Consider the following 18,722-nt stretch of genomic DNA (forward strand, 5'->3'; position numbering starts at 1 on the left):
TCTACAATGATGTCGCAATCGGCTGAACTAGCGATGAGTAAAAAAAATTTTTTTCACAAATTGGTGACTGTTTGAAAAAAAAAAGGTTTTTTTTTATTGTTTTTGAGTTTCTCGAATTTTTTAAAAATAGTAAAATAGGAATTTCGGTATAATTCTAGTTTAGACTATAGATAGATCTATACAAGACTCTCTGGAAATTTCAAATAAATTGGTCGAGTAGAACTCCAGAAATCGTGTTAACAGTACTGAAAAAGTAAGTTCTGAGAAAAACGCATTTAAAGTTTTGCGTGAAGCCAAACCAGTATGGAGACCGAGTCAGTAAAATGCCTATATCTCCGAAAATAATTCAAATTTTCAAAAACTTTCTCGTATCCATATTCTTAGATAGTTAAACTTTAAAAATATTAAATGAAAAATCGATTTTTTCGAATTTCTACACTAGAATACCCCCTTAAATTTACCTATTAATTATTACCGGGACAAAAATTGCTTTTAAAACAACCCGGGACACAAGATGGAGATGCGGCCAAACCGGGACGATGGTCACCAATGCAAAACCTTATATGTAAGGAAGGTGGCGTTTCTTTACTCGAATTGAAATATTGAAAAGGTATATAAAAATTTAACAAATATGGCTTTAGTCATAGATAAATAAGCATAGGTCCTTACCTCATTTAGATTATGGATACGTAATTACGTATCTTCTTTAAAGTAGGCGCTAAACACTTTAATTGTTTTTGTTAATAAAAAAACTCACTTAAGCGAAGAGTGCACATACATTTCAATTTAACACTTTTACAATTTATACAATTTAAACATAAATTTATGAATGGCATTTCTATTCAACGTTATTTTTGAACATCAATGAGAATTGATGACAGGTCTATTGACGTTACAACACGCGCCAAAACTATGGACGAGCTCGAGCTGGTTGTTTGCTTAAGGAGCTAATAAATCCTATTTCGATCTGTCTTGAATGACGTTTGACAAGCTGAATAAAAATTATTTCAAAAAGTTATTCTAGGCGTAAAATAAATAATGATTTATTGAGTTGTAATGAGTCACGTATACATAGAAATAATTATTAGTCATGTACATAAATATAAAGAATATAATGATCATTGGAGTACTATGAATAATGACAATGGACACATCTACAACCCCTGCCGCTCAATATTTTGAGGGCTGTGGACATGAAGGCCCCATAAGATGTATATTTTTGTGTGAGTTTCATCCGAAATTAGGCCCAAAAATAAAATGCCAGGTAAATTTAATAAAAAATATTTGCCAATTTGCACAATTTCATAACCTCAATGTTTTTATACATCAGGTACCTGATGACTATATATCCAAAGAAATTTTTGATGCTGTCAGCGTTTACATTATTCCAAAACCTCAGTTGCAGAGATGCATTCTTACAGTGTGAGATGAATTTAATTTACTATATTATTTATTTATTATTCAATTGTACTTTAAGTCAATAAAACTATGTTGGGTCATCTAAATCCCATGAAAACCGTAAGATCCATCGACGTTTTTATCACAACTATCATTCGATCTTGAATATACATGTTTGATTAACAGATAATATTATATAAAATATATTTCAATTTTGATAATCAGATTGATCCTTATTCATTTTGATACTACTAAAAACTAATAAACTATTCAAAGAAAATTATGAATATCAATAGCTTTTTAGAAAATTATAAATTTACTTATAATAGAAATTAAACTGTATTTTTTGTGTAAAAATATGTTGATAATATAAAATTATTTCAGTAATGTTCTGGGCTACAAAATTGTGGGGTTTCCTTTACGTATAGATAGCCAAAAATATGCCAGAAATGCCTTATATTTTAATTTATGTTTTGTATGTGATTCGTGGGCTAAGTCAGTACAATATGAACCAGTGGTAAAAAATTAGCAGAATATTTCGTAAGTAATCAAACTAAATGATTATATTATTATATTTGTTATTTGCTTCAAATAATATGTAAATTTCTCTATATTTAAATTCTATTTTTTTTTTTCAGGCGTCCATGGAGGAAGAATCTGGGTTTTTATCAGATGGGGATACGACACGCTATTTTGGCTTACTGGACAGAGTACTGAATGACCTAAATACGTATCGTCAATGCACTGTTGTTGGTAAAGCTAAAACTATAAAATTAATTTTTTATGTATATTGAACAAAATACTTAATCCCCAATAAGTGCACCATGTGCAGTGCCAAAATTTACAACAACTATATTAAAAATTAAACTTATGTGTTTCTGATATTGTTAAAATGCTATAATATTTATAGAAGGAGAGACCACAATTTACCTAAAAATTGTTCAAGCTGCCACAGACCCACCCATTGTCAAAGATCATGTAGTTCCTGTTTTTGTAGAAGAATATTTGGCAAAACTTGATGACTGGGATTTAACTACTCAACAAGTATTTCATAACAAATGAAATGCGTTTTAAAGAATTCTTGAATAAATACTACTTGTTTTGTAGGTGATTCCATTTATTGATGGTTTTAATCATATAGCACGAATAGCATACCAAAGTGATGTGGAAACTAATTTAGTTAAAGCCTGTATTCAAAATCTGGTCTACTATGGTGTTGTGAGTAATTATATTTGTAAGATCTTTGAGGAAGAAGAAGAAATATCTTTAATAAACATAGCGCAAATATCTTTAAATATTCAATCTCATGAAAGTACAGTTTTTTGTAGATATTTTTTATTCAAATATGTTTTTAAGATTTAATTTATTTTATATTTAAGAACTTGTATTAATATAGCATAAAACTCTATTTCTGTTTAGGTTAAATTACTGCCAATATTAAAATATAGTAATGTGTATATGGTTTCGGCTGGATTCCGATCAATTTGGTCTCAGGAAAAATTGCAGAAGAAATGTAGAGACTATATATCATTAAGACCTACGGGGTTACAACCTTCTTTAAACAAGATATTGGAATTTTATAGTGCAATGGGTAATGGTACAACATTAAAATCTCTATGTGTGCGATTCAGTCCACATAAATATAATATTGATGAAAGGTAATTAATTATTGATTAAATTAACTTTTGCACAATTAATAATTATGGATTATAGTTGTTTAATACTGAAATTTAACATTTTTATCGGAATGATATTTTTAATGACACTATAATTACACAATAATGTTAAATTATTTAAAACCAATATTAACAAGTTATACATGTATAACACTTTGCCATTTTGCATTTGCCATGCACTTTGGCCATTACTAAGTCTTTGATCATAATAAAATAACAAAGTAAAAATAAAATTATAAACTATAGTTGATAATTATTGAGATGCAAGAAACATATTATAATATCTTATCTTATTATAAACAAGTTAACATTACAGAAGAGGATTATCTGCGAGAACTTATTATAGTTTTAATTTAATTCTTAAAATTGATTATAGCGCTAGTTTGCAAAATATTATTTAATTCTTTAAGAAAAAATCATATTAGTAAAACTGACATGTACTATTTTTATTTTTAGGCGTTTGGTTGTATTTGGCTTGCAACATAATTTAATCAAATGTGTTCATAAGGTAAAATATTGCTATGAGATACACTTCAATTAATACTTATACGTCTTAATTATAGTTTATATCAGAAACTATTCAATGTGTAATCTGGTCAATCTTGCTATATTGTTATTATATTTTTAGTACCCCATTTACACTGGAGGTGACCCTCCAGTTAATATGCAAAGATTGTTTACTGGTCAATTATCCATTGATGAACTATGCTGCAGTATTGGAATGTCTCTTCCGCAAATAGAAGACATTATTGAGGCTGATCCAGATGTACTTATGTTGTATAAGTAAGAATATTTAAAAGCATTAATTGTGATATAAAAAGAAATAGCTTACAGGTTTATACAATGACACATTGTAGTTTAAACAGTATTGTTAATATTAAGTATTTATGTTCTGAAGTATACGATAAGAATTAATTTTAAGAGTAATTTATTCTTCTCTTATTTAGTATATCATTCCAAAAAATCATATTACATCATAAATCAAAGATCTGAGAATGTAAAAAAATATTTATTAATAAATAATAACTTAAATTCTATTTTATATTTATTCTTCGTCTGTGTCTTGCTCAGACATATCACATTCACTTGAATAATTCGTGGAAAAACTTGATGTATTTGCAGCAAAGTTTTGCAAATAGCGACCAGTAGATTCTACTCCAAAAGCCTTCTCTTTGAGAGCTTTTCGTTTTGAACCCAATCCTTCATTAGCATCAGTCTCTGAATAAATAATTTAAGAATGCAATTTAACTTCAGGGAATAAGAGTTAATTGATCAACAAAATATTTAATAAATTGATAAAATTAAAAGTTCATTTTATGATAAGTCATTGAGAAAAAATGATTTATATTGACTTCATTTCAAATACATAAATATTTATATTTATAATTAAAATTACTCAGGCTACTCAAGCCATAATAAAGCTTAAGCTTTGAGAAAGAAAAATATCACCAAATAAAATTTTGTGAATACATATAAAATATATTTTTGGTTTTGTTTAGATAAACCACATTTTCGAGTACTTAAAAGACAATACTGTTTGTAATGGTAGCTTAAAACTTGTACTACATTTCTTATTATTTATGCACCATTTACATACCACATCCAGACTCTTCTTCTTTACTAGTAATTTGTTTCAAAGGAGTTTTAGGACCCTCGTCAAAACAATTATGCAGCACAGCAGATATATCAGAATCCTCCAATTTTGTTGGAACTAAAATATTCATCCATATATATATATATATATATATATATATATATATATATATATATATATATTAACAAAGTCTAATAATCGGGCATAACATCATAAAAACATGATTTCTTTCAAAAATTTATTTTAAATCCATACGTTTCGGCTATATCCTAGCCTTCATCCACTGAATGAAGGCTAGGATTATAGCCGAAACGTATGGATTTAAAATAAATTTTTGAAAGAAATTCATGTTTTTTATTGATGTTATGCCCGATTATTAGACTTTGTTAATACATATGTCAACATCAAATTCAGAATCATACAAAATATATATATATATACACATATGTATATATTATATCATATTATATGTGTACAACGTTTTTAACTTTCATACATTTTAGTTGTTCTCTACGCATTTTATAGTCTTCTCTGAATGAAGAAATTATTTCAGATATTTCATTCAGTTCAACTCGCTCTTGTGGTTTAATAGAATATGATTCAAACGTTATATGATGTGGTATCATTAGAGTATGTGGTAGTTCTGCAAATTAAGTTTAAATTTAATATCGATAAAATTATCAAGTGGTAACATGTCATTGACCAATACCTTTAAAATATTTATAAAAACTTTTTTCTAAACCATAACAGTGACTGTCAAATACAAATTTGAAAGCATTATCATAATATAACTTTAGAAACATATATATTGGTTCATCATCTATAGTTCTGTTTAGTGTTAACCACCATCCTTTCAAATGCATCCATTCCTCTCGCACAAGTCTAATTTTTGCAAATTCTACAAAGGGCTGGCTATAGTAAAGGGAATATCTGAAATAATGTATCATATCAATAATCATAAAAATAGAAAATATAGCTGAAATTGAAATTCCTTTAATCCAGTAATATATATAGAATTTTAGATCTCAATCTTAAATTTAAAATATTCTTCATTTTTAGTATTTAATACTCTTGTCTTAATTAACGAATTACGAATGTTTTTACATTTACTAATGATGAAAGAAAGAAATTAACTTGATGCTATGCAATACATTTGGAAAATTCTCTTATTATTCATTAGCTCCAAATAAAAGAACAAGTCTGAATTGGGTCTCATTGTTTAAATTTTTTGATGAGCATTTCGAAGTAAAATTATAAGATGTAGACCTCATCAAATTCATAGTTAATACTCATAAAAGGTTAAAAAAATTACAGTAAAAATAAACCTCCTATTTTAACTTTTGCATCTTTTACACATAAAATAAAATATTTAGCAACATCCATAAATTCCTCTGAAATCTCCATAACCTCTGCTGCATTATTGCGCCCACTAAAAACGTAATAAATTATTTATTTTATTAATTGCAATCGAATTGCGTAATACATATGGTCCAATATCTCACACAAATATTTGCGCAAATTTCATCTCTTTCCATATATCGGAAAAACATTTAAAAGTGCTCTCAGGAGCACTCCTAAAATTGTAAATAATTCTTGTGGCATCTTCTCGGAAGCCTTTTGCAAATTGGGGTATTACTGCGCACATTTTAATTACTTAGCAAATTGTATTTATAGATTTATTCAGATAAGTATTTTTATGAAAGTTTTAACGAATTTACTCGAATTGCCAATAAGTACAGAACACGTTGTTAAGCAGCTGTCAAATTACGCAATGTTTTGAGATGACAAGATATTCCAGTGAAGCGCAAGATAAACACAAATTATAGATAATATTAATCGATAAAATAAAAATGAAGTGTAGTAGTTGTCCAAAATCAAAATTGAAAAATTTTGCATATCTTCAATTTTTTTTGCTTTATTTGACTTAAATACATATATTGGTTTTTATATAAAGATTCGAACAATTTGCAAATTGTATACACCTATTCTAGGAATATCATTATAATTATAATATATACATATATATATATATATATATATATATATAAATTATATATATATATATATATATATAATTTAATTAATTAATATAAGTATGAAAAGAGCTATTAAAAACATACTGCCACATACTGCCATCATGTATATAATGCATCATGTATATAATGCATATCTTCACGTTTTGAATGTTTCTGAACATTTTAGCACCTTAGAAAAAATTGATGTGTGTGTATGTGTGAATAATTTAAAAAACATTTGATTACTACTGATGGGGAGACGTGCTAGTTTTTGGCAAGGACAGGTCCAGCCATTTCGGACATACAAAGCTAAATGTGCAAAAATAGCAATATTTGAGAGAACAAAGCACCCGATTTGAATCATTCAAAAAAAAATATTTTAATTTAATTTTTTTATTTAGAGGGCGTCCATTAATCACGTGATACGACCCCGACCCAGTCTTTGGTGATACATATGGATACATGCATGATGATGGGTGATATTCAAAATTATCCCATTATTAATAATAATATAATTATCATTATATTTCGTGATTTTTTGTCAAACCCTCCCTTACCTCACGTGATTAATGAACGCCCCCTCACAAAAAATATTTTTTTGAATAGCGAAAATAATTCGGATTCTAATTTTAATTCTAGCTAAAACTCCAAAGTTCACCTTTGTACTTGAAATAAGTAATTTTAACTTTGCAATTAAGTTTTGTTCATTTACTTTTTATGCAAAATTATATGAACGTCATTGTCCAATTTATAAGCTCTTATATTTTGTCTATAAAATACGAATAGTGAAAGTTTTAGTGCTTATAACAATATATTTGAAAAGATTTAATATTCTTCGAATATTTCATTTTGTTACGGGAAGTTCCGGCAATTTACTTTAATAATTTAGAATTGAATAAAAAATAGAAAACAGACAAATATGCGAAAAAAACATTAAACCATACAATAATAAAAATGCGAATAAAACATTAAACCATTCAATAAAACAATAAAAATGCTAGATAACAAATATATATACATTATATATATATATATATATATTTGTATATATATATATATATTTATATATATACACATATATACATTATATATATTTTTTATCGTAATCGTGTCCCTACGGCACTGTTATCTTTTCTCTTGTGAAGTAATGCATGCAAGTTTGTTGCCGTGCTGTCATCAACAGTTATTTACGTGCCTGTGTCTGTTCGTCTATTAGAAACTTTCATATACAATGTGGATTAACTATGTTGAACGCTTCTGTGAACATAAAATTAATGTGAAATATTATTTAAACAAAATATTAGAAGTAATTATGAATAATAATATTCAATTACCCTAGTCAGAATTACAATTATTGAATAATGATCAAGTGCTCAATGTCAATGTCAATAGTGACATTGTTTTTAGTTTACGTTATAAATCACACTTTAGGATATTTTGGAACTGAAGTTAATAAAAATGATGACTGTTTTTGTGAAGTGAGTGCTTCATTTATTTTTTATCACAATCATCATTAGTGTTAATTTATATATCTTTTCGTTTTTTCAGCTTAAAGGTAGTATAGACGATTGCAGTTGTACGGTTGATACTGTAGATTATTTCAATAATAAAAAAATCTTTCCGAGACTACAGAGTTTGCTCATTAAAGATTATTTTAGATTTTACAAAGTGGACCTAGACCGGGTAAGTTTGCTATGATTATCATTTGTATTATAAAATGCTCTTGACTTTCTATTAGTAATTGTCAAACTTTATGATTCATAGCTGATTAGTCAAATATCATTATTAATATTCAAACTATTAACTAGATCACAATTGAAAAAATAGTTTTATTAGCAAATTGTATCGATAATAATAGAAAATAAAATAGACGGATGTTAATTGTTTTTGTAGAACTAAATTGTGCACCTGTTTGAAAATTTGCTTTTTTTGTTCACACTTTTTGATATTTGATATGTGAGCAACATATAATATAGTCTAAAGTTTATAAAATTTATTAAATATACCTACTCAATAGTAGAACATTCAATATTAGCTTTCGAACTTTCTTTTTCTGAAATGCTGTAAATGTTTTCTTTCCATTTTCATAGTAATCAAAATATTTATTTGAAAATTTTCTATTTAATTTAAATTATTTTGCTAATCCATTGCATATTCTAATTTGATTCCTGTTTTGTTCAAATTATTTGTAGCAAATATTTTTATTGCATTCATTTAAATGTCTGTCTTCCTTCTTCGAGTATCACATTATATTATTATTTCTAAAAAAGATTTGATGTTGTTCAGAATAAGCGCTATTATTATTATTTATATTAATTATTAAATGCCCGCAGGCATTACATGTATTATTATATACATGTATTATTATATCAATAAGAATATTGTTATTACATAATTTAAATCAGAAATTTGTTCAAAAAAGATTAATACAAAATTGTTTAAGTACTTTTAGTTTGTACTAAACAATAACTGATGAAGTGATTTATCTCAACATTAAAAATTAATTTAATATAAATGATTCATAATAAAATGCTTCATTTATATTTATTTCAATGAATACAAGAAATATGTAGTTTTGAACGTAAGCATTTGAAATATGATAATGTACCTATTATCACTGGTTTTTCATAATAAATCATCTACATAATTATTACTTTTTATCTATAAATTATAGATATTTTGCATAGATAACAAAATAATTTTATGTTTGTTTTCAGAAATGTCCATTTTGGGTAGATGACAGTCGATGTGCTATGTCACATTGCCATGTAGAAGCATGCCAACAAGAAGATATTCCTGCGGGTCTGAAACGAATGAAACAAAGATATCAGGTTTTTGTTTTTAAAATTGTATTTCTTACTAAGATAATATTTTAGATTCATGCCATTTTTACTAGTCATATTTTGGGATATAGTTTGAATTTGTTTAATCTTTATATATGTATACATATATTCTTCATTAGTATTTGTCATACTAAATTTCCTGTTTTTATCTCTACATTTATCAGTGAAATAAGGTGATTCATTTATGAGTAATCTATTTGCACCTGTCATATCACTCATATTTTCTTTGTTGCCTAGGATCCAGATCAATCTCAAACTTTCTGTGATGACTTTGATACCAGACTGGGATATTTAAATATGAGCATTAGTCCAGCTGCTCACAAAGGATTTGAAGAATGGGCTAAACATGATGATGCACAAGTAAATATACCTGTTAAATATTTTTTATCATCTTTTATTTATTGGGTTTTTAATTTCAGGATAATTTTTGTCTCTTAGATGAAGATGAACCTTCAGCTCAATATGTAGATTTATTATTAAATCCTGAAAGGTATACGGGTTACAAAGGATTTTCTGCAAATAGAATTTGGAGGAGCATATACATGGAAAATTGTTTTAGGTATTTTATTGTAATATTGTCTTTCAATAATTCAATTTGAATTGAACTTCTTTACAATTCTATGTTAAATTTTATTTTCAGACCAAAAATTTGCATGAACTATAATTCTTTTATTCCTTATAATGCTTTATCGGCCCAGAATGGAATGTGCCTGGAGAAAAGAGCATTTTATAGAGTACTGTCAGGGTTGCACACTAGTATAAATATTCATTTATGTGCTAATTACTTATTATCAGGTAAAGTGTAAAAATATTTATTATATCTCTATAATATAATTATTTGTTATATATTTATTTAGATAAGGAACAACCAGGGTTTGTTGGCCCTACAACTGGACTTTGGGGCCCTAATATAGAAGAATTTAGGCATCGTTTTCATCCAGATTATACCAATGGTGAAGGGCCTCATTGGTTAAGAAATTTATATTTTATATACTTAGTAGAATTAAGAGCTTTATCAAAAGCTGCACCTTATTTATTAAGAGAAGAGTATTTTACTGGCAATGAATCAGAGGATAAAGATGTAAAAGCAGCTATTACCGATTTGTTAAAAGTGGTTCAGTAAGTACCTATATATGACTTTTTTGGTACAATATACTAACTATAGCCATTTATTTAGGCTTACATATTTAATATATAATTTTTAATATCAAGCAATATTATTTCTATTTCTACTTTATTACAGGTCTTTTCCTACTCCTTTTAATGAACGTACTATGTTCAATGGTCACACAACAAAATTAAAAAGAGAATTCCAACATCATTTTCAAAATATTTCTCGTATAATGGACTGTGTGGGTTGTGACAAGTGTAAGCTTTGGGGAAAGCTTCAAGTTCAAGGATTAGGAACAGCATTAAAAATTTTATTCTCTGGAAAATTTGATTCATTTGATGAATATGGTAATAATGGTGATTTTTATTTTTGTAATAATAATATGTGTACTTTACAATATAACTATTTTTGTTTAGGAATAGATTTGGTAACTTTGGGACGAAGTAAATTTCAATTACAAAGAACTGAAATTGTATCACTATTTAATGCTTTTGGAAGGTAAATAGGACAAAACAATTTATTACAACTCTGTCATAATATCAAGTTAAAATTATATTGATAATATTTTAGATTATCAACGAGCATAAATGAACTGGAAACTTTCAGAACAATCAAGAAAAAAGGTAGCACATACTATATAAGTCGAGTTATAAGATTACATCACATAGTGGTATAATGTTTTAATATAAATATTATTAATTATTTATTATATTCAAAGATGTTTATTATAAAATATTTGTTTAAATAAATATGATGTTCGCAATTACTCTTTTAATAGCAACTATTATTAACATTAACTCACATCGATTGCTAGCTCTTCATACATGATTCCCACTAGGTCAAGCTGGTTTCAGTAAATATACAAACACTCTTAACAAAAAAAACGTTTGCATTAGATATAATTTACACATATCACACTGGTATTTTAAACTAATATCTATATATTTAGTATTTTCTTAATTCAATGTCGATATATGGAAAATTAAGTTCAAATGAAGTGCGCGTGTTTCATAATTTTAAAATTATGAAACGCAAAAATTTAAATGGCGGGATCGTTTGACGTGCAACTGCAGCGCCAAAGTATTGTCACGTGACCAGAATATTTACTACCGCTAAAGGTTTATTTTTGCTTGGTTGTCATGATTTGAATATACTTTTGTTTTTTTCTACTTTTATAATTACTTTTGCTTTCTAATATGAACTCAAATAATTTTCTATATTGTTCAAGTAGTACTGATCCAAATTGTTTAATCAAAACAATATTTGGTGGAACAGTTTTTGATATTCATAGTATTAAGTATCACAAACTTTTTTCGGAATCGATCCAGAAAATGTGCGAATCACATTATCCATTCAGAACAACTGACATTAGACACTTCAAACTCAAACTCAAACTCAAACTTTCACTCAAATTCTGATGCACAACCACACCCTCAAAGGTAACTGACATTTCTTAATTTTAAATTATAAAACTTATCTGAATAATGAAGCGAATAATTGTATTTTCTTGATTTTTTTCATTTTTGTTGAAAAGAATTGTAGACTATGCCAAAATTCCGAGCACCCGCGTCACAAGATCTATGACTGCTGCAGGACGCGCTCAACTCTACGACCAACTAGAAATTCCAAAAGAACAAGATTAAAAACCCGAAAATAAAAAGATAAATACACCCCAAAAATATTGACGAGACCAAAATATAAAAATTTGTTTCTCAATGCCTAAGACTTGGCAAGATAACGCATTTATATCAATTACTAATAAAAAAAATTTACATTAGTGAACATTGAACATTTAAATTAATATGAAATGAAAGTGGATTCTAGCGCAATTTAAAATTAGTTCAAAATTGATGCATGACGAATCGCGTCGTTAATTTATATATTTTTATATTGGTCTGTAGAAGTATTCAAATAACAAAATACCTACACAAAGACTTCCCATTTCCCAACAAAAAAATAATGAACAGTGAAAAAGCAATCAAAATAATATATTTGGCCGTTACACAAAAAAATTAAATGGTGTTTCCCTCTATTCATCGGTAAGAATATATCATTGACAGTTACAATGGGTGCATTCGACTTGGACGCTTACGCGCTGTGAGCGCGCCGTGAGCGCGCTTTCATCGTTCGACTTGGCGCTGTGAGTTTCACATAAGTACGCTCGTAGCACCATCGTAGATGCTCGTAGCACATATTTTGCGCTCACATACGCTCACGCCACAGAGGTAGGGCAGCGTGAGCGTGAGCGTCAGTTTGTTTTACTATCTGTCATTTCATTTGTTTATTATTTGTCAAATTCTTTATAATTCCGCAAAAATGGCAAGCTGTAGATCACAATTATTTTTCAATATTAATATTGATATTAATTAATTTTAAATTTAATTAATTTTAAATTTCAATTTTAATATTACTATTAATTAAGCATAAGCTAACCAAATTTCATTTATTTATTAATTGTTTAATTCTTTATAATCCCGCAAAAATGCCAAGTTGTATATCACATATTTTTTGATATTAATATAATATTAATTAATTTAAATTCAATTAATTTTAATAATTTTCAATTTTATTTTAATATTACTATTAATTAAGCATAAGCTAACCAAATTTCATTTATTTATTAATTGTTAAATCTTTATAATCCGCAAAAATGCCAAGTTGTATATCACATATATTTTTTGATATTAATATTAATATTAATTAATTTTAAAATCAATTATTTTAAATAATTTTAAATTTTAATTTTAATATTACTATTAATTAAGCATAAGCTAACCAAATTTCATTTATTTATTAATTGTTAAATTCTTTATAATCCCGCAAAAATGCCAAGTTGTATATCACATATATTTTTTGATATTAATATTAATTAATTTTAAATTTAATTAATTTTAAATAATTTTAATTTTTAATTTTAATATTAATATGAATTTAGCATAAGCAAACCAAATTTCATTTATTTATTACTTGTAAATTCTATATAATCCCGCTGAATGATCCAGAATAATAAATTTTACACAATTACCGTTACCGCCAGTTGCCGCCATTTTGATGCTTATTGACGCTCACAGTTTCCAAAACGAACGGAATTTTTATCGATTCTGAGCGCTTCGGCCAATCGAACGCTAAAAATTCGTGCTTATAAGCGTGAGCGCTCACAGCGCGTAAGCGTCCAAGTCGAATGCACCCAATATGAATTGACAGCTAGCTGACAGTTCAATATTGCACAATATGATGGTATTTTATATTTTATAACTTTTTATATATCGTTAACAGATTGTTTAAAAGATAATATTTTTCTAATATGGATGAGAATCAAGAAAGACAGTGTGACGAATTATCTACTTTAGAAGCATATGTGGGGAGAATGAGTTTTCTTATTCTATTCCTGACAAAATTCCTGTAAGTTTTTATGTCCATATATATCATATGGAGTATTTTAAATTTTTTTATTTATTAGGTCGGATATGCCGATATATGCGTGGATTCATCGCCAATTGAAGTCTTTTTGTTGATCCCAAATCACATAAACATCTTCAATAACGGTGAGTTTTTTTGGAGGTTATGAATTTTTTATTTAAGATACTATATATTTTTTATTTAAGTTGAACAAAGAAAATTTAAATAAAAATTATAATTTTTTTTTGCTATAGATTATTCTATTCGAATTGACATTATAATTTTTATAATTCTATTACAAATTGATTGAATTAAGGACATTCTCTTTCTTTAAGCCAACCACCAAAGAAAAAGCAAAGATTTTATTAATTATTTTATTATTAAAGTTAGTTTAAAGTCTGCTCATGAATCTATTTAGGTTTCCTATTTACCACCAATAAGGCTGAATTTTCAATTGCCTAAAGATTATCCAAAATCTGTGTCTCCGAAATTTGTTATTAGTTGTAACTGGCTTACACATGAACAGTTGATAAAGCTTTGTGATTATTTAGATGAAATTTGGAATACGGATCCAGTAAAACTAATGATAATAAATAAATTAAGCTTATTTGTAGAAGATATTATTTATATATTATTACAACAGGTGAAGAAGTTTTGTATAAATGGATGCAGTTTTTGAAACATGAAACCATGACATTTTTACAAATTAAGGAAATTAATATAACTCAAAGGAAAAAAACAAATTCTGAAAAATCTCCGATCACCACAAATGACTCAGATGTTGATATGAAAAAGAGAATAAAATACAATACCGAGAAAAATAGATATATCATTTTCTTCTCAAAAAACTTCAAAAGATTCAAGAGTTTTAATCGATAGAAGTATAGACATGCTCATCACTAATTTGAAAGAATATAATGAAAAATGTCTTTTAGAAGAATTTAATTTAACATATGTATTTTGTGAAATATGTTTTGTATCCAATTCAGGAGCACATTGCATCAAATTCAGGTAATATATTTCATTCAGATTAAATTTGGATTTTAGTTTATACTTAAGTTGAATACTATTTATTTTGCTGATTAATTAATAAGTAATCATTTGGAAAGTTTAGTGAAATATTATAATTAAATAATATTTAAATTTCAATTCAAAAATGAGATCTGTAGGTTTGAAATAATAATTATTATAATCTAAATTTATACTTTGATTATAGCTGTGACCATGCTTTTGTAAATTATGTGTGTCAGAATATTTATTAACAAAAATTAAAGATGGTAATGTCATTGGCATTACTTGTCCAGCAATAAATTGCAAGCAAGAAATCAGCATAGCTCAAATCAAGAATTTAATTTCGCAAGAAAACTTTCTCAAGTAAGTTTAGAATAACATTAATAATTCAATTGTTAATTGTTCTCTTATAATTGAAATTTTTTCTAGATTTGAAAAGCTTATGCTTAGTCAAACATTAGATACGATGATGGATATTATATATTGCCCAAGAGTAGTTTGCCAATATCCTGTTACTTACGACCCATCTGAAGCCGTTGCCTCATGTCCAAATTGCTTATATTCTTTTTGTGTACTTTGCAAAAGGGTATATCACGGTGTGGAACCTGCAAATTAAAACAAGGTGAGTGTTATGTAGAGATATATCTAAAAATGTGTGTAGTAAATTTTCGTGAAATACAAATATATATTTGAACATATTTTTATTAAATGCGTTTTTTTTCAGAGGATAGATTAGCTGTCATTGAAAAATATCAAAACGGAACCGATGAATATAGACAAGAAATAAATAAAAGGTATGGTGAAAAGTATATTAAAAGGTATTAGAAGATCATGCTTCTGAAGAAACTATAAAACAATAGCACGAAACCATGTCCAAAATGTGGAGTTCAAATAGAGGTAGCTTACATTAATTTATTTCCTAATATTTATATATGACAAAATACATATATTTATAATTAACATAAATATTTAGAAATCGGAGGGATGCAATAAGATGACATGTAACAGATGCCAGACATTTTTTGCTATTATGTTCTTCAGTTTTAGACAGAGGTGATCCATATGATCATTTTGCAAATCCTGCTTCAAGATGTTATAATAAATTATTTCCGCATGAAAGAACTGAAGATGATTAAGTAGATGAAATGTTTAACATATTTTATTTTTTTGATACTATATTTTTAACAATTTTATTTAATTTATTTGTATAAATAGATAATTCCTATATTTATATTAATTGTATAAATGTAAAAGACCATGTTTAAAAAATATATTTTCATAATGAACACTATTTAAAAGTAGTCTTTCAATTAAGGCTGCATTCTTAAAGCTCCATCAACTCGAATCACTTCACCATTTAGAAGAGGATTTTCAATATTGTTTGTACCATATGAGCAAATTCAGAGGGCTCTCCAAGTCTTTGAGGAAATGGAATAGTTTTTGCCAAAAATGCTCTTACTTTCTCTGGAAGTTGTTGTAGAAGTGGTGTTGAATAAACCTTAAAAAAAAATGCCTTAAGAAGAGGTATGCTATTTATAAATTCTCATTAAATAGTAGCTCTTGTACTCTTCATTTGAAATAAACAGGAAAACAGTCTAAAATTTATAACAATATAGAAGTTGTCTTAAATTATAGAACTTCAATATTGCAATTACTTTCTTAAATATTCTTTGAAGACTCTCTTTCGTTAAAAATTAAAATTCTCAGAATTAAATAATCGTATTTCCAGTAATACCTGGTGCCAGAGTGACCACTCGAATGCCTTGACTCGCTAAATCTCTAGCAATAGGCAGTGTCATTCCAACAATAGCACCTTTGGACGCAGAATAAGCAGCTTGTCCCATCTGTCCATCATAAGCAGCAACACTTGCTGTGTTTACAATCACTCCTCGTTGACCATCCTTATTAGGTTCATTTACTCCCATCAATCCAACAGACAATCGAATTACATTGAAGGTTCCAACAGTATTAACCTATTCAATTAATGATGAAAAATGTAAGACCATTCGAGTACTGTAAAGCAACAATTTTTTAAAAAATCATTAAGTAAATGTTATTGCTTTTAAATAATATATTTTTTTAAAAAAAAATTCAGATAATAAACGCAAAGCGATTCTTAGAAAAGCCGTTAAATGAGAATTGATTCATCTATTTGTAAAAAGTTGGATTTCATTACATTCAAGTTTTTAAGTAATTATGACTCACTTACCATTAGAACTTTTGTAAAATCTTCTAATTTATGAGGCAACTGCTTATTGAAATTATATGTTTTAAATGCTACACGATACCAGCACAGCACAGTTTACAGCACATCAAGGCGACCAAATTTTTCTTTAGTTAATGCTATTGCTTCCTCAACATCTTTTTCAGATGTGACCTAATAACAAAATGTAAGTTAGTTGGACGTGCAATATTTAGGCCAAGATTTCTTAGATATTGAAAAATTACAATAATACATATATACATCTCAAAACTGCATAAACTCTATTGTTTTTCTAAAAATGATCTACTTCTGAAATACTTACATCAACTGGTGCATATAAACAATTATCTCCAATATCTTTAGCTACTTGAGATCCACTTGATTTAGGTAAATCACATAAAACTACTCGGCCACCTTGTGCACAATTCGCTCCACAGTGGCCTTTCCCAAACCAGAAGCACCTCCAGTAACAAGACCTACAACGCCCTGAAAAGAAAATGACATTAAATTTCAAGCCACAAAGGATGAAAAAACATTTAAAAATATATTAAATTATTTAGATGCTCTATAACTAGGTTATAATTCAAACTTTTATGTTTGTTCGATAGTACAAAAATATTATCCCACCTTCAACATTTTGAGAGATGATTTGAAAAATTGTTGTGAATATAAAATATATAAAATGAAATCTAATCTGTGTCTTTTCAAGATAATATTTTACAAAATTTGAATGACATTGTTTTGACCGCGTGATATTCCAAAGTAGCCAAAGACCTTTGACAATAAACAGGGTCAAACTTCATTGCTTTTGATAGTTTGTTTTGGTTGAATAAATTAAAATTAATAAAGCATAATCGATGCATAACTGCACACGTAAATTTACAATTGAAATATTTAGGAAAATATTCATCAAATAATTGATTTAATTTTTTGAAATATTGAAACTCGCAATACATTTTTGAATTTAAATGAAAACCAATCTTTATAAAAATAATTATTACAAAAGTAATTACGTATATATTACATAATACTAGCCATTTTTAATTATTTCAATAGTAATAATTCAATTTAATCGAAAATGATTACTGAATTTCGATTTCCTAGATAGAAATGCCCTGTCTGCTTTGGAAAACAGAGTGTGGCGGTGTTTACAAAATTATATAGTGTTCTTTTCTTAAATCATAGATAAATAAGCATTTAATAGCAAATTTTAAATAGTTAGTCAAATTTAAATTGCTTGTAGGTAAAGTATTTACAAAATATAATTTATGTGAATGAAGATTATAATTACTTAATATTTTAAATTAGGATTGTAATTACTTATTATTTTAAATATTATAATTTTTTTATATGATATAAAATTTTATATGATAAAACATTAATGAATTTACTTCTTATTTGTTTAAATTTTATTATGAATTTTATAATGTTAGATTTTATGTGTTATTTTTCATAAATTTATATTTTAGCGG

General features: G+C 26.9%; 4 protein-coding genes across 4 annotated transcripts; 2 read left to right on the forward strand and 2 right to left on the reverse strand.

The window, feature by feature from the left end:
- The first annotated feature begins 908 nt into the window (after nt 1-908).
- LOC113390905 (GATOR complex protein NPRL2-like) lies at nt 909-4,023 on the forward strand. The gene is given in 9 exon segments (XM_026626932.1): nt 909-1,264; nt 1,331-1,422; nt 1,783-1,975; nt 2,037-2,151; nt 2,309-2,442; nt 2,506-2,616; nt 2,818-3,056; nt 3,531-3,582; nt 3,703-4,023. Coding segments are annotated over 9 exon segments (1,221 nt in total). The 5' UTR covers nt 909-1,138; the 3' UTR covers nt 3,862-4,023.
- A 44-nt stretch (nt 4,024-4,067) lies between these two features.
- On the reverse strand, nt 4,068-6,396 carry LOC113390907 (snRNA-activating protein complex subunit 1-like). The gene is made up of 6 exons (XM_026626934.1): nt 6,171-6,396; nt 5,981-6,097; nt 5,378-5,598; nt 5,165-5,311; nt 4,672-4,785; nt 4,068-4,292 (listed from the first exon to the last, which is right to left on the reverse strand). Exons 1-6 carry the CDS (start codon nt 6,311-6,313, stop codon nt 4,120-4,122), a joined length of 915 nt encoding a protein of 304 aa, XP_026482719.1. The 5' UTR covers nt 6,314-6,396; the 3' UTR covers nt 4,068-4,119.
- A 1,543-nt stretch (nt 6,397-7,939) lies between these two features.
- LOC113390904 (ero1-like protein) lies at nt 7,940-11,313 on the forward strand. The gene is made up of 10 exons (XM_026626931.1): nt 7,940-8,161; nt 8,232-8,366; nt 9,401-9,514; nt 9,764-9,886; nt 9,946-10,085; nt 10,167-10,321; nt 10,384-10,645; nt 10,770-10,984; nt 11,054-11,135; nt 11,208-11,313. Exons 1-10 carry the CDS (start codon nt 8,045-8,047, stop codon nt 11,311-11,313), a joined length of 1,449 nt encoding a protein of 482 aa, XP_026482716.1. The 5' UTR covers nt 7,940-8,044.
- A 5,091-nt stretch (nt 11,314-16,404) lies between these two features.
- LOC113390906 (3-hydroxyacyl-CoA dehydrogenase type-2-like) lies at nt 16,405-17,324 on the reverse strand. Its single transcript, XM_026626933.1, has 3 exons — nt 17,257-17,324; nt 16,780-17,020; nt 16,405-16,544 (listed from the first exon to the last, which is right to left on the reverse strand). Exons 1-3 carry the CDS (start codon nt 17,257-17,259, stop codon nt 16,405-16,407), a joined length of 384 nt encoding a protein of 127 aa, XP_026482718.1. The 5' UTR covers nt 17,260-17,324.
- Nucleotides 17,325-18,722: the final 1,398 nt, after the last annotated feature.

The sequence above is a fragment of the Ctenocephalides felis genome, unplaced genomic scaffold (genome assembly GCF_003426905.1).
Source record: "Ctenocephalides felis isolate EL2017-DRISC unplaced genomic scaffold, ASM342690v1 CF-g0.4_SCAFFOLD_03707, whole genome shotgun sequence".
Taxonomy (NCBI): domain Eukaryota; kingdom Metazoa; phylum Arthropoda; class Insecta; order Siphonaptera; family Pulicidae; genus Ctenocephalides; species Ctenocephalides felis.

Coding starts and splice junctions, on each gene's coding strand:
- LOC113390907 (XM_026626934.1), bottom strand. CDS start 6,313: ATGTGCGCAGTAATACCCCAATTTGCAAAAGGCTTCCGAGAAGATGCC. Junction 6,098..6,170: donor AAATTTGCGCAAATATTTGT/GTGAGATATTGG, acceptor TTACGTTTTTAG/TGGGCGCAATAATGCAGCAG. Junction 5,599..5,980: donor ATAGGAGGTTTATTTTTACT/GTAATTTTTTTA, acceptor ACATTATTTCAG/ATATTCCCTTTACTATAGCC.
- LOC113390904 (XM_026626931.1), top strand. CDS start 8,045: ATGATCAAGTGCTCAATGTCAATGTCAATAGTGACATTGTTTTTAGTT. Junction 8,367..9,400: donor ACAAAGTGGACCTAGACCGG/GTAAGTTTGCTA, acceptor GTTTGTTTTCAG/AAATGTCCATTTTGGGTAGA. Junction 10,086..10,166: donor TACATGGAAAATTGTTTTAG/GTATTTTATTGT, acceptor TTTTATTTTCAG/ACCAAAAATTTGCATGAACT.
- LOC113390906 (XM_026626933.1), bottom strand. Junction 16,545..16,779: donor GGTCACTCTGGCACCAGGTA/TTACTGGAAATA, acceptor TTTTTTTTAAGG/TTTATTCAACACCACTTCTA.